Source organism: Lycorma delicatula, chromosome 1 (assembly GCF_047948215.1).
Source record: "Lycorma delicatula isolate Av1 chromosome 1, ASM4794821v1, whole genome shotgun sequence".
Classification (NCBI taxonomy): Eukaryota; Metazoa; Arthropoda; class Insecta; order Hemiptera; family Fulgoridae; genus Lycorma; species Lycorma delicatula.
Genome location: NC_134455.1, coordinates 59033947 through 59050182, shown reverse-complemented (window position 1 = coordinate 59050182; position 16236 = coordinate 59033947). Strand labels below are relative to the sequence as shown.

Genomic DNA, 16236 nt, shown 5'->3' with positions numbered 1-16236 from the left:
ATCTACAAAACATAATCCTGCATCAGAATAAATAAATATTTACACAGTAGAGTTTTCTGGCTTGTATTGTCTCAAATTAACATGCAATGATGAAGTTTTCCCACATAATGGTGTAGTTATAAACTAAAACATATTTTTTAATAAAAGTCTTTTCAGTTAGCCTTTGTTAGTTTGAGTACAAATATGACACTGTTAGATGTAGAAGGTAGGAAATAAACAGACTGAATAGTCAAAACATATTGATTACATGCCATCATTATAAAGTACTTATAGTTTACAAAAAAAAATTATGAACTTACCGTATTAGAAGAACCATTAGTTGGTTTTTTTCCATTCCCGTATCTCCTGGGCTGTAGAGGAGGTAATGGTGGAGGTGGTGGTGGAGGCGGCTGTTGATGTAAGGGAGTATAATGAGGATAGAAGTGATTTGGGAAACTCCTTTGGTGAAACAACTGTTGCTGCATCTGAAAAGAAGAGGATTTAGTAATAGGATTGTAAGGAAGTGGACCACCAAAATTATTTCTAGGAGGTTTTGGATTAATATTATTACTATTAGAATAAGAAGAGTATGATAAGGAACAAGGAGTAGTTACAGGAGGGGGAAAATTGGTAGGAACACTTCCTCTTCTACCTCCTCTGTTGAAAACTGCTGACCCTCTGCCTCTGCCTCCTCTAGTAATTTTCATTCCACGAATAGAACTGTCAGTTCTATAATGTCCATTATCAATTTTGTCACCATAATTATGACTGTTATTGTTATTATCATGAGGAGCTATCGGATTAGGGATGTATTTTGCTCCACGACCTCTAATAGAACCACGACCAACTGAATTCAACAGACGATAACCATCTGGATGTGTTGCTTTACCTCTGGTAGAGTGGTAACTTACTCCATTGCACACATATCCTGTTTGCAACTGCCTATTTGTACCAGAATTGACAGTTTTTGGCTGCCGTCCAACAGTACAGATTTTTTTATTTTTAAGCGTACCATCATCATCCTGCAAACTAAGAAGGGAAACAATAGGTGTTTCACAATTTTCAAATCCTTTATGGGCTGAATGAGTGATACTTGCTTCAGAAGTCTTATTGTCTATATTACCAACAGGGGGTGGCAATACATCATTTGACAATGGTCTTTCTGGAGTTGGCAATGCATAAGTATCCTAAGGATGTAAAAAAAAAAAACAATAAGCCACTTAACAGAAAACATTAACTAAAACTAATATAATGTTAACATTGCATTACATAAGGAAAATAATAGTTCTTATAGAAAATTTAAGAACATTTTTTTAATTACGACAAATTGGATGGGTTATTTTATTTATTTAGGCCAAATAGTAACAACACTGACAAATTTTTTTCAAAATAGCTCTTAACAAAACTGCTAGAGAAAAATTTTACATGCTGAAAATTTACACAAAAAAATGTGTTGCACAGAAACCCAAAAAGCTAAAAACCAAGATGGCTGTAGAAATAAAAAAGAGGAGAAGGGTGTAAAAGTCAAAGAACACATTATCAGGAAAATCACCTGACAAAAAAATTTATATATTTTCAAAAATAAACAAATATATACAGGGCGATTCAAAGAAACGGGAACTTTTTAAAGTTTTGTTGGTAGCCGTGGGCGATTGGTTCCTCTAGATAAGTGGCGCCAGCCTCTCTAATCTAACCTGCCATTTAGTTGTCATGGATCCTTGGAGTGGTGCGCAACGTGCATTTGCTATCAAAGCGTTTTACAAAAACAATGACAGTGTGGAGGGAGCCATCATTTTAATCTGGGACGGCATGACCATGTTCCATCAGCACATGCAATTAAAACATGGATATCTAATTTTGAGGAAACTGGTTCGGCAATGAAAAAGAAACCTCCAGGCCGTGAGCGAACCGTCCGTACACCACAGAATGTTCAAGCTTTACAAGATGCTGTCACACGAAGTCCACATCAGTCATTACAGAATTCCACAGCAGTGTCACAGAATTCCACATCAGTCATTACATTACATTGTGCAAGCACAATTCTGTAATGTAATGCTTCAGAAGATAAATGATAACGAAGAGTTTGTTCACGAACTGTGGATGTCAGATGAAGAGCATTTCCACCTCAGTGGATTTGTTAACAAGCAAAATTTCAGATACTGGGCACAAGAAAATCCTACGCAGCTACACCGGCGTCCGTTGCACAGCCAGAAAGTGACCGTGTGGTGTGCTATGTCATCTTACGGTGTTATAGGCCCTTATTCTTTTGAGGATGGCAATGGTCTTGCGATTACAGTGACGTCGACTCGTTACGTAGCCATGCTTGAAACCTTTGTTGTGGAACAACAAAAGACATTTCCACCAATTCTTAACACAGCCTGGTTTCAACAAGACGGAGCAACATCACATACTGCACGAATATCGATGGCAGCTGTACGCCAATTGTTCGGATAACGTGTCATTTCATGAAATGGTGACATTAGATGACCTCCCAGATCGCCTGATCTCTCAGCTTGCGATTACTTTTTGTGGGGTCACCTTAAAAGCAAAGTGTTCCACAGTAGACCTGCTACAACGGAAGAACTGAAGACAAAGATCCGAGAAGCAATTGCGGAAATTCCAGTTCAGATGTTACGTCAAACCATGAACAATTTAACGAAGAGACTTCGTGAGTGTTTACGCAGAAGAGGAGGTCACCTGCGAGATATCATCTTAGAGGTCACCTGCGAGATGTCATCTTTAAAAAATAAACTAAAATGTATGTATCCTAAAATGGCAACATTTGTACAATTACATGAAATAAAATTTATTTTCTAAAAAAAATTTTTCATTAAAGTTATTTAATTTTTCTAATTTCCCGTTTCTTTGAATCACCTGTATATATAATCAATGGATGACTGTAGATTGATTTTCACCAATTAAAATCATCATTTTTCAATTATTAAATTATAAATATATGTCGGAGAATAAAGTACAGTGGAGTATCTTCCGACAAAACGATGAGAATATTCTTTAGAATATCTGTATTTTTAGTAGTTTTAAGAAATGTACTATTACTTGTAATATTTTGTAGAATAAGGTTTAAATTGTTTTATTGCGGTAGGCTTAGGCCCAGGTAGGCACATGGTTGTCAACGTAGTCGGGATCCCAGGACGATAGGGGTATCATAAAATTAATAAGGAAAGGGAAATATGCAGTAGGCATATTATTTGAGAATATTGAGAAAAGTCAGTCTTGCTTTGGAACCCAGATCGAACAGACGTCCTGGTGATCGCGAATTCGTTATTTCCCTGAGCCTCGGTCTATCGCAAGTTGTTTTAATATTATTTGAATTCTAAATTAAATTAATCTTATATTATAATTCGTGTGCTACTGAGTTATTGATATGATAATTATCATTTGTAATTATTTCATTGTACGAGTTATCTACTCATTTTTATTAATTGAACTTTATTATAATCTTATATATTCTCCACTTGTAATAATAAAAATGAGTGAAACACAAAACGTTGAATCCCTGACAAATCTCCTCGCCTCTCCGACATATATATACACACATACATACAGGTGTCCCACAAAGAAACTGAGAAACTTTCAGACATGTTCTACTGGTGAAAATTATGAAAAAAGTTCATACAAATATAGATCTGGAAAGGCTTTGTTTTCGAGTTACAGCTGGTGAAATATTTCACCCGATTTCAGCTCTTCTAATAAAAAAAGTCCTACTATAATTTTTAGGGCCCAAATTAAGAAGCAAAGTTGGTGGTTTCTTATATAATTTTAGCTGGGAAATAGGATAAAACAGGTTCCAGAGCTATAACTCCAGTAATTTTTAAGATATCCACCATACAAAATTTAGTGTTGAAAAAAGGTTTTTTATAGGGTTTTTAGTACAAAGGCTTTGTTAAATGGCTGACTAATAAATGCAGAAGATTTAGAACAAAACTTATAGATCAATTCTGAGAAACAATGTAAATGCAGCCAATAAATAAAAAGTAAATAAACATTTTTAAAAATCAGTTTTTTATTAAAGCAAACAGATGGAAATAGACAGAAAATCATATTATTCTTTCTATACTTGATAAAATACTTAATATTAGCAAGATATTCTTAATACAGCAAAACAAAAAAATAAAATACATGAGTTGATAAATGGTAACAGAATAACAAACCCTAATTACAGTAAATGTTCGAAATTCCCTCCTCACTATGTACACAGCACTCTGCCAGATGTAAAATATTTCTGGTGGCTTTCTGTATCATCCCAGGATCAGTTTCCTATAAATTCAATAGCACTTCATATTTAATGAGTAACTTTTCCTTGAGTATTAACTTTTTGTTGGTATACTAGCATTTTCATTTTGATTACCCAAATGAAGTAATATAGTGAAGTAATAGGTGATCGTTCGTGGTGGCCAATTGATTGGTCGACCATATCAAATCCAGTTTAACAAATTAACATTCAAGTAAAGAAAAATGTGGCACTGCACCATCATGCTGGAAAATCATTTGCAATCTAGTATGTAAAGGTACATCCTCCAAAAGAGCCGGCAAATTATTTTTCAAGAAATAAAAGTATGCTGCATCTCCCATAAGTTTTCATTGAAAAAAATGGACCCAGAATTTGTCACATATGATGTCACACCAAATATTAATGTGAAACTAGTTTCTAGAGGACCATGTTGATTGTTTATGCTTCATAAATGACTATATTTAGAATTGAAGACTCTAAAAGTGGTTTCATCAGTAAATAAAATTGAATTTACCTTATCAGTGTTGTCTATAAGCCAATGACACAAGTTTAGTCACTGGGAATAATCTTCTGGCCACAAATTTTGAACCAACTGCAGACAGAAAGTATAAAGATTTTCTTCTTTCCATAGGACGTGCCACAGTATTTTTTGACAAACCAATGTTACATGAAATCTGCCTTATGCTAACGCCTGGACTATGCTGAATCACACAATGTTCACACTATTAACACGATAATGTACTTGGCATTCAACAGAAAACAAACAAGTTGGAAAAAACCCTTATGTTTGTTAATGCTGATACACTGAAGAATGTTTAAAAATAATCTTTATTAGGTACAGAATAGTAAGATTTTCTACCTATTTTTCGTCTAATTTGCTTCAATAAAAAAACAAATTTTTAAAAGTTTTTATTTACTTTTTATTGGCTGTATTTACATTAATTTTCTCAGAATTAAATTTTCTACATTAATTAGTCAGCCTTTTAAAACATCTTTTGTACTACAAACCTAAAAAAACATTTGTTTTTCTTCACTGAAGAAAAACAAGTGTTTGTGTTTTATGTTAAATATCTTAAAAGCTATTGGAGTTATAGCTCTGGGACCTGTTTTATCCTATTTCCCAGCTCAAATTACATAAGAAACCAAAGTTTACAAAGAGGTAAACAAAGTCTACTTCTTGATTTAAGTCCCCAAAAAATTATAGTAGGGCTTCTTTCTATTACAGAGCTGTAGTCCGGCCAAAAATTTCACTAGCCATAGTTTGAAAACAAAACATTTCCAGACCATCTTTATATGAGCTTTTTTTCATTATTTTCATCAATAGAACATGTCCTGAATGTTTCTCTATTTCTTCATGGGACACCCAGTATATATGTATACATAATGTGTTATATATACATACAACAAATTTAATAGAAAGATTAAAAAAAATCCTTTAAACAAAAAAAAGCAAAAAAAAAAATCTGAACATATACAATCATAAACATAAATTACTAATGACAGACAGAAACTTAAATATTTTTCAACATAAACTGAACTGAGTCTAAAAGTATTTTTAATGACCAGCCAGTATTAACAGATTTCAAAAATTTAAAACCTTGCCGATTTTGACACAATATTGGGTGACATTTGAAATCAGAATTAACACATCATGACACCATGGCAGCGTCAAAGGTTGGGAGTGTTCTGTGAATGTGACACCAACAAGCATGCGTCATGGGTAAGGCATTCTTTTACCCTCTCCTACTCTGTTAGCATCCAATAATGGTTTTGTTATTGCGTATTAGCATGGATAAACGGTCCTTCAGTTTGGTTGTGTAGTTTATTTTTACTTTTTTGTTTTATACTGGTTCAACAGATTGTATTTTTACAATTTCTGTTTTTTCTTTTTATTATTTTATTTTAAAAATGCTTAATATTAATTTATTGGTAAAAAAAATATTTAGAATTTAAAAAAAAAAATTGTTTGAAATGTAAATTAAACTAAAAAAAATACTTTTTTAGTACTGGAATTGGATCATAGTAAAAAATTAAAAAAAAGCCTGGTTTACTTATAATATTATGCAATCATAGTTTTGTTACTGTTTTATGAAATTTGTTTTTGACGTGATTTTTTTTAGAGGCCCTAGTTCATAACTCCCAACTTTTCATTTTACTTAAAGAAAATTTTGCCAAGTACAATGCAATATGGTTTTATGTTTATTTTATTACATTTTTTATTTCATATTGAAATATTCATATGATTACTATATTCTAATTGATTTAGTTTTATCTTTACATTCGATAACTTTTAGAATTAAAAAATGGAATTTGTAAGATGCTAAAAATGCTTATAATTTTGTTATCAATATTGCAACTTTTTAATTCAGTTGTTTGACTTTTTATTTGTTTCAGAATGGAATCGCAGTTTTCCACTTCTGGAACTAGCAGCTCGCACAAAAGAAAATTTAGACAAGATTATTGAACGATGAAGAACTGTATATTAGATTAGATATTTCTTTCAAAATATGTTATATAATTCAAATATGTAATGTGTGATTATTTCTTAGAATTTAAGTATTTTAAAATATTTTTAGTAAAGGCTACATTCTTCAGACAACCAGAAAAGCAATTGTTAAAATGTAGTAAATTAATTTATCATTTTTACAATCAAATTCAGGTTACTTTAGGACAAACATTATTGGATAGTATAATTGTTCAAATTTTCATAAACTGTAATCTTTAAAATCATAGTTACATATTCTAATAAAAGTTATCTTCTCATAACTAATGGTAGGCCTAGGTAAAGTGTAAAAGATGAAAACTAATTACCATTATCTTCTAATATTTTTGTAATTTTTATAGCAAATAAAAAAACTATTTCTCAGAAAAGGAAAAAAATTCAATGTAAATACGTAGAAAATTTGTTTGGGAATTATATTATAATTTCAGAACATTATAACCTAGAACTGCCTAACATTGCTCTGACAGAATATTAGACCATAGATTTTAAAAACCACTGAATAATATCACAGAACAACTGAAAAAAATATATGCAAAGAAGCAATAAAACAGGTAGGTTGCCTAACTGTAGGAGTCATTTATATGCTGCTTGCTGATGATGGACACGGTTGTGGCATATTTTCAAGGTTATGAAACTTACTTGTTAAGTATTCATTCTGCCAAGCTGTCTTCTCAATTGTTTCATATAGTAAGAAATGGTCAAAATAAATTTCAGAGAGAAACACAGAATTTATCAACTGCATGTGCTATTTTCCATTTTCAACTATGTAAAAATAAGAAAAAGAAAAATTTGAATTTGTTATTCCCATCACTGATGTAATGTTTGAAGTAATATAATTCTCAAAAAAAACTTCATAAGACTGTAAACTCAGTCTGATGGTTCCCATTTTAATTCAAAAAATTTTATTGCATCACTATTTTTGATGATATTTGGTATATAACTAACCACCTTGTAGTCACCAAAAAATATTTTTTTATAATTAAAAAAATTTTTTTTATTGAGTAATGGACTATTTTCTAACTTGCTAACCAGTAAAAAGTCACTTTCATCACTTTTTCCATGAGCTGTAGCATTCTTATTTTACATCATACAGAAGTCAAAAAGGGCTTTTTGTAAAGTGTAAAAATGGAACTTCATCTTAGTGTATTCAAGTTCATTTTGTTACATAACCAAATCTGGTAATGCTTACTGAAGTTATGTTTACAAATTGTTCGATTTTTAAAATTTTTTGCCGAAAGTAAATAATGAAGGGGCTTAAGGTAACAGGACTGTTTTTTATCTTTTAACTCTTAGGTACTAGTAGTACTTATAAAAAAAATGGACTGTTACCGAGTGTGTTTCATTAAAAAAAAAAAAAATGGCGCCAAATCCTAAGATTTTGAAAATGTCTCAATTTTTGGCACAAAACCACACGCGAGACAGGTGACAAAACTCTGAAATACTTACAGCAGTAAGTACTTTAAAACCATATACAATTTATTTTGTTACTCAAAGGGGTTGATGATTAATGAAACCATCAAAACTGCTAAAAACACCGTTCCTTCTAACCTTGAACAATGTATCCAAAAAATTCACAGCATCTATTCTTTCAGATAATAAAATAATGTAGGCCTACTATACAAAATATTTTATTTATAGCTATGAAAAATATTTATATCTTATATTCTAGATAGTTTGTTACTTAAAGTATGTATCAAACACTGAAACTCATGTTTAAATACGAAAGTAAATAAACATGCATAGACATGAATGTTTGCATAATCCTAAATAAAAACATTGTAGAAGACTCAGTTACTGTTTTGATTTCAATATGATATGTTATATTGTTGTTAGCGTCAATGCTGTGGTAATGTACACTTGTTTAAAAAGTAATTTTGTTAGCAGTGAACTTCTCTTTTATACAATATATTTTATTTTTAATTTTATTAATTAGAGATAGTTTTATAATTTATACTAACTGTAGTGATATTGTAAGAACCCTCGTATTTTATAAAATGGATTATGTAGTGTTCAACTGGCACTCACACTGAAACAATATGTCACAAATTGAGTTACAACAGATCTTCAGTATTGCACACTATTTTAGAGTTTACTGAACAGAGCAAATAACATTGATATCTTTACGTGAATATACTGAAACAAATATATCTGTACTTTTCATAAACATTTTAATATTAATGGGAAAAGTTACTCTGAACCATTTAGCTGTCACTAAATTGGATAAGAAATCTCTTTGGGAAATATCATTGACACTTTCAACAAACAATCAAAATTAAAAATTAATTCCAGGCAAAGCATTACATACAAAATAAAAAACCGCAAGATGATACAGAAAGCGAATCAGAATGTTAAGATATATTTGAGCCTCAATGCGTTATAGTCAAGTCGTGAATGAAGTTTATTCAACACTTTGCATTTTTCCCGTTATGGTTAAAAAATTATCAAGCAGCGCAAAGGAACCTATTTTAAAAAATAAAGTTACAAAAATAACTGAGAAAGTCACCAGTAAATTACTGATTCCTTTCTTTTAAACATTTCTACAGAAGAAACTAGATTAGTACCATCAAATTATGCTGATTAGGTAGGGAATATGAAGAATTAATCATTAAAATAAAGGATAAAATGAATACAGTTACATCAAGCCAGGAAAAAATTAATATTTTAAGTTTATTACCAAGCAGCTGGAGCATTCAAAATGAGTTTAGTGTTAGTCAGTATTTAACCCGTCAATCGAAACAATTGGAATTTTGCTGCAAATCGGCAAAAAGATACCCCCAGTCACATAATTGATGAAAATGTTATTAAATGTATCCAAGATATTTACTAGAATGATGAGCACAGCTGAATGATACTATGCAAGGATTGTCTGAAAATTTTGAAAAAATGTTTTGAAAATTAATTTTCAAAAAAAAAGGCTCTTATGTAACTTAAAAGGGTTGTACACAGCTTTCAAAGAAAAACATAATTTAAAAATTGGTTTTTCAAAATTTGCTGATTCAAGACCTAAATTCTGTGAACTGGCTGGTGGGTCAGATACTGACTACCTCTCTCTTTCTCTCTCTGTGTGTGTGCGCATGGGTGCACGCGTGTCACCAAAATGTAAAATGCATGTTCATCTCCTCAGATTACTGGGATGATTTTGATTCTGAAATTATCTTCAAACAGTGGGTTTCTGTTGACCACTGTGAACTAACTACTCAAATTCTTCCATTTCAGGAGTACTTAGTTAAACTTTGTGAAAATTTAAATAATCTAAAAGCCATCAATTTGTTGCAAAAAAGCAAGCTAATTTCCTCAACATTAAAAACTTGTTGGAGGGTGAATGTATTGCAATGGGAGACTCTCAAAATTTTCCCTTGTTATACAGGATTAAGTCCAGTCATATCACTGGTCAAAAACTTATGTCAGAGTACATCCATTTCTATAATTTTAATAGTAAATATATTAAAAAAGGAAGGAAAATTACAAAGCCAAAGCAGCTGTGTGATTAGCGAGTACTTGAAGCACAATATAACATCGTTCTGCTACCTCAACCCAGTATAAAAACAAACATTTTATAAATTTCTAATACCATCAAGAAAATTTTTAAATTGCAGCTGAATGGCACTTTTTTGCCTCATACCATGTGATGGTATTGGTGGAACTGTAAAAAGGACTGTGACTAAAGTAAGCCTTCAAAGGACAGTGAACAGTTAAACTGTTATACCTTCTGAAATGTACAATTATTACAGTCAATATTAAAAATATAACATTTATTTTCTGCTCTAATAAAGATATTTAAGAGACTGAAGAATACCTCAGTTCTTGTTTTCAGATCATCACAACAGTCCAGAAACAAGAACCTTTCACAGTTATGTTCCAACAAGTCAGAAATGTATTCTGGAAGTCTGGGTGACCTCTGAATCAGAAACATTTACGTTAGTATTGGTACACAAGAACATTAGTGTTTCTGATTGCTTTATAGATTTACCAAAGCCAAAATATAAAAATTATGTCTGCTGCACATAAGATGGCAAGTAGTGGTTAGACGAAGTCACTGAAGTCAAAATACATGAAAAAGAAGAGGAATATCGAATACACTTTTTCCATCTGCAGGGTCCTATTACTCCATTCAAGAAATCATTGCGGGATAATCAAACTTTGTTCCACCAGAAAATATTTTAAAGATTTTCATGCCTTCACAGCTTTTTCTGTCAATTACTGGAAAAGGACACAACATTACACCAAAGATGAATGAGGACTTATCAGTTTTATTAAATAAAAAAATTGCAGGAACTTTAAGTTATGTTAGTTAAGTCTGTTAACAAAAAGTACAAGATTTATTCATAACTTCCATTAGCAGGAGCAAAATAAGGTAAAAGTGAACTGAACAACTTGTTAATGTATTTGAATTATAATTTTGTAATTATTATTTACCATTTTGTAATTGACTATTTATTAAAAATCAATTTATTCATTCTAATGAGTTTAGCTGCAATTTTTATAATCTGAAAAATGCATTACATCAGTATTTTTTGATACGTTGTTTATGGTTAGAAGGAACGATGTTTATAGCAGTTTTATTGGCTTCATTACTTGTCAACCCATTTGAGTAACAAAATAAATTTTATATAGTTTTAAAGTACATAAAAAGTATTTACTGTTGCAAACATTTCAGATTTTTTCCACTTGTCCCATGTGTTTTTGGCCCCAAAAATGAGACATTACCAAAATCAAACAATTTGGTGGCCATTTTTTTAACTGAAGGACATTTATAAGTACTACTAGTACCTAAGAGTTAAAAGGTAAAAAACAGTCCTTACCTTAAGCCCTTCATTATTTAGTGTGGGCTCAAAATTTGAAAAAAAAAAGAAGAATTTAAAGCTAATTTCAGTAAACACTACAAGATTTGGTTATGTAACAAAGTGAGTTTTGAGTACACTAAGATGAAGTTCCATCTTTACTCTTTCCAAAGCAATTTTTGACCCTCAGTAAAATGTAAAATAAGAATGCTACAGCTCATGGAAAAAGTGATGCAAATCGCTCAAAATTTTTTTTTTTTTAAATACAAAAAAATTTTTTTGCCCACACAAGGTGGGTTATCATATACAAAATATCATCAAAATGAAAATATCATTGAATTAAAATGGAATACCCCTTTCTCAACACCTGGATCATCTAAGGAAGTATGCAGCATTTTGGAAATTGAAATGTCTAAAGTAAGGTAAAGTGCCAACAGGCCTCGGCCAAGTTTAATAACTTAAGAAAACATTTTCTATAGATTATCAAGGTAGAAAATATCAAGAGGAGCTGACATTTATTGGTAGTTATGCTAATTCGACTAAAGGTTTAAGCTTATGCCTGCTTGAGTCTATGCTAAATTTCTTAAAGAAACTGAAAAAATATATTTTGTATTTATAACCATTTCAACTTCTCTTATGAAGCTTTAAACAGCATCACATGCTGTTTCCATCATAACTAAAACATTTTTTTTTTGTTACTGTAACAACACCTACAGTTTACTTCTAATGTTATTCAAATACATGGAAAGTTTCTCTTTACAGGACTTAGTGAAGAGCACCATAATAACAAGAACACATTAAAACCATTCACAGATCAGCAAGTAGATGGATATCTTTTATCTAATTATTAGGTATTACAAGCTAGGCCAATGGAATGCCACTGCTTGCCTCATGTTGAGCAAGTGCTTACTAAGAGGGGCTCTCCTGCCTTTAGTTTACCAATGATTTTGTACTAATATGGTTAAATATTTTACCTAAATTCAATTTTTAAAATTTTATTCTTTGAAAACAATAAACAAATAACTGTTACCTTTTTTCTGTTATAGATAATTGTTAAAATCTAAATATTAAAGTACAATAATAATAAAAATTAGTCCTGGAATAGCAAAACTGAGGAGGAATAAAAAAGGAAAATCCAGTTAATAAAAATCCCAATTTACCTAAATATATATATATATATATATATATTTTTAAGGGCAAAAATAAAAAATAATTTTTTTGAAGAATAAATTATAAATTGTGTGTACTCAGATATACAAAAAAGTAAAACTATAAAGCTAAACACGTAAAAAATGACAAACATTTACTAATTTAATCCTAGCTTCTAGGACACCAAATTAAGGAATGGTTAATATGTAGCTATTCCTAGAAAAGAAATACTGATTATTTAAATAAATTATATAAGGTGCAATATAAATCAACTAACAATTCTAAGAAAAACTGAGCAGTGAAATTTGCTTTTTCAAGATTTCTTATGTGAGCAGTGATCACTTTAAGACTAAAAAAGCTAAAGCACTAAAATATAGCACAAGGAACTATTAACTAAAATCATGTATTAAAAAATTTAAACTTTTAGAAATCTGATGAATGAAGTGCTTGTCGATAATGTATGAAAATGGTTAACAATGTTAAAACTCACACCTGCATAGATTGAAAAGACCAGAGTACTTCATTATGAAAAGGCTGTTTATACCAAATGATAAATTAGATAATTCAAAGGGATTTCTAAAGTTTTAGTCATTTATACACATTATATATTCATAATATAGAGAGATCATAAACTATTCAATGCATTTTAGGTGTAATGTATATCGTAAAGCCTAATGCTTCTAATAAATAATCGATAATTTTTATACCACACCTAAGTTACTTTAGTTATTAAGAAATTACTATTCTTCCAAGGTAACTAAAAAAGAAAGAAGGATAATACAAGTGGAGAGAATCATAAATTTATATACTATGGATTTTCATTAGTCTGAATATACCTGTAACAACACATCTGGTTATAAATTTTTTTCAGCTTAAAGAGTTGTTTTTATAGGAATAAAAACATGTTAAATGAGGCTCAAAGTATGAAAAAAATAAAAAAGTGTAACAATATTACAGTGAACACGAAAAGTTTTTAGTGAAAATTGTCTAAAAATTCGATGAATTATTAATAAACTTTATATATAAACTTACTTAATAGTAGTTTTTCAATATGTTAAATTGTGTATTTTTGCAATTAATTTGATGTAAATTTTTCATTGAGGATTCTACTTTTATTGTTTACTATTAACAGATTTTTTTACTATCTACCAAGTAGATATTCTGTTTGTTTGGGTTAATCAAAAACAATCATCTTACTAACGAATCTGAAAAATTTCTTTGCTGTAAAAGTTCTTCTAAAGTGTAACATGGAATAAATTTCTCTTCTCTTTTTTAACACCTTAATTATTGTAATCATTAACAGACAAATAAATGTCAGATAGTGAGAAAACTGTCTATCATCTTTCCAAACTCCCAGAAGCCCCTCTCTCTCTCAACATATCGCAACATTTGAACTATCCTTTTTTGAAGTACTTTTCAAACATAAAAGATCTTTCCTCTTTACCCTCGAACTCTCTTTTTCCCCTCAATTAAAATCTTGTTATCAGTTAAAGAATGAAGCATCATTCATTTACTCATCTGTCTTAAAAAGTTCATTTGAGTTCAAATCCCAATGAGACTTGACATTTTTCATACGCTATAAATTACACGTCTCATTGTAATATTAATTAGGAAAATTGCTTTTGAGTTTAACTCGTTTGCTGTGAATGATGCACTTCAGTCACAGACTTGAAAAATCACACAATATTTTAAAGGCAGATTATGTCATTTCACATCAGTGTGCTAAATGAATTCATAGCATGCTTTGCTGGTTATAGTTTAATTATCACTAAAGAGTGTTCAGTTTTTAGATTGCCAATTGTCTTATTTTTATTTAATGTTTTAGTAATATGACATATCCCAATGTTTACCTTTTTTATTCCCAAAACACAAATATAATTTTAGATGTCATTTATATAAATCATTTAAATGAATGAATAGTTTGTGCACTGCGCGCAGCTGCCTGATGCATGTGGTACACACTCTGCGCCAATAGCAGCTAAAATAAAAATGTGAAAACATACATCAAACGTACAAACCCATGCACCATCCTTTTTTAGGTTTATTAATAAATTAAAATAGTTATGTGCATGAGGGTCTTTCTCATATTAAAAATATATATGCAATGTGCTGATGACACACAAGTGCGTCACATGTTTTTTTATTGTAATAGGAGGGATTTAATAAAAATTATTCCCATTCCCATTACAGTATTTCCTAAACAAATAAAAAAAAATTAAATCAAGGCTGGAGTAATAACCAGGTATATGTTCTGACACAGAAAATATGTTAAAATACATAGATAATAAATAAAAGATATATAAAAAAAATTACTCTTGAATTTTTCCCAAATTTATTCTACATTCAAAGAGGTTCCAGGACTCCTTAAATTACAAAATATATTGTGATATTTAGCGTTTTTTCAAAACATTTTTGGGTCTTTGAAAAGCAAGAATCTTAATGACATTAAAATGGTTCACGCCTGATTGTCCCCAAACTCTCTAGCTGTTCTTTAATAACTGTAGGTTAAAATAATGCAATATTTAAACCATTTTTTTCAAGATGAATTTTGCCTGAAGGAAAAAATGTACTGATATCCAAGTTCAGATTTTACTATCAGACTTTAGACACCCTCTAGAGAAAATTAAAGATTGCATTATTTAAACTGTTCTGCGTCAAATCATAATCTACATTCAGGGACAAACAAGAGACTAAAAATAATATCCACGATGTTCAGGCTCCTTATCTCTCAGCCACTTCACCGGGTTAAATAAAGATCAAATAAAAGTGGCATATTGAAGAATTTTGATATATCCTTTAATAATCAATCTTAACCTCAATTAAAAAAATAAAAATTGTAATATTCTATTATTTACTAAAAAAGCTTTACATCTAGGACAAATACAAAAAATCAAACTCCACAGTGTTTAGAAGAATCAAGATACATTGTTTCTAGCCCACTTTGCAAAAAAAGAAATAAAAAGAAGTTTATTAAGATATACAAATTTGTTCTTTTTTTAATATCTTTGTTTCTAAGGACCAGTAAAATCTTGATGGTATCAACGTTATAATAAAATATATTATCTTGCTGTAACATGGTACTTGCCTCAGGCGTAATGTTGTTACTACTCTGCTCAACGGGTACATCACAATAATGCATGACACCATCATGTGAAGCTAGGGCAACTACTGGACCATAGCAGCTTTGTGAAGGTGCTGGTGGCATATTGTAATATATTTCTGGTGTCTGAGTCATTGCTGGCGGCAAGTAATATGGAGTTGGAGGTCCAGCAGTCATTTGTACAGACTGTGTATTTTCTGCTGTAGTATTGGTCGCTTGGGTGGCTGAAGGGTTTGGCCCTCCTGTGTACATTAATGGAGGAGGACCTTGAGATGGTACCTGGAAAATATAAAAAATGAAACTTATAATAAACTTAAACCATCTGTGAATTATAAGAATATTTTTTTTTCAATGCCTGAGGCAAAAAGTGCACAAAATTTGTTTTCTTCTATTACTTGATATTAACTGCTTTCTAACATCAAACCAATAAAAACTCTGACATGAATTTTAACACAGTCTTTTATAAGAACCA

The 16236-nt window shown here is 30.5% G+C and overlaps 1 protein-coding gene across 2 annotated transcripts in view; it reads right to left on the bottom strand.

The window, feature by feature from the left end:
• LOC142318705 (uncharacterized) overlaps positions 1-16236 on the bottom strand; it is a 111614-nt gene that overhangs the window by 10640 nt on the left and 84738 nt on the right. For both annotated transcript variants that reach the window (XM_075355129.1, XM_075355130.1), the window contains 2 exons: positions 15750-16043; positions 300-1166 (listed from right to left, as the gene is read on the bottom strand). In XM_075355129.1, coding sequence (XP_075211244.1) covers positions 300-1166; positions 15750-16043 — 1161 coding nt within the window. The remainder of the gene's footprint in view (positions 1-299; positions 1167-15749; positions 16044-16236) is intronic.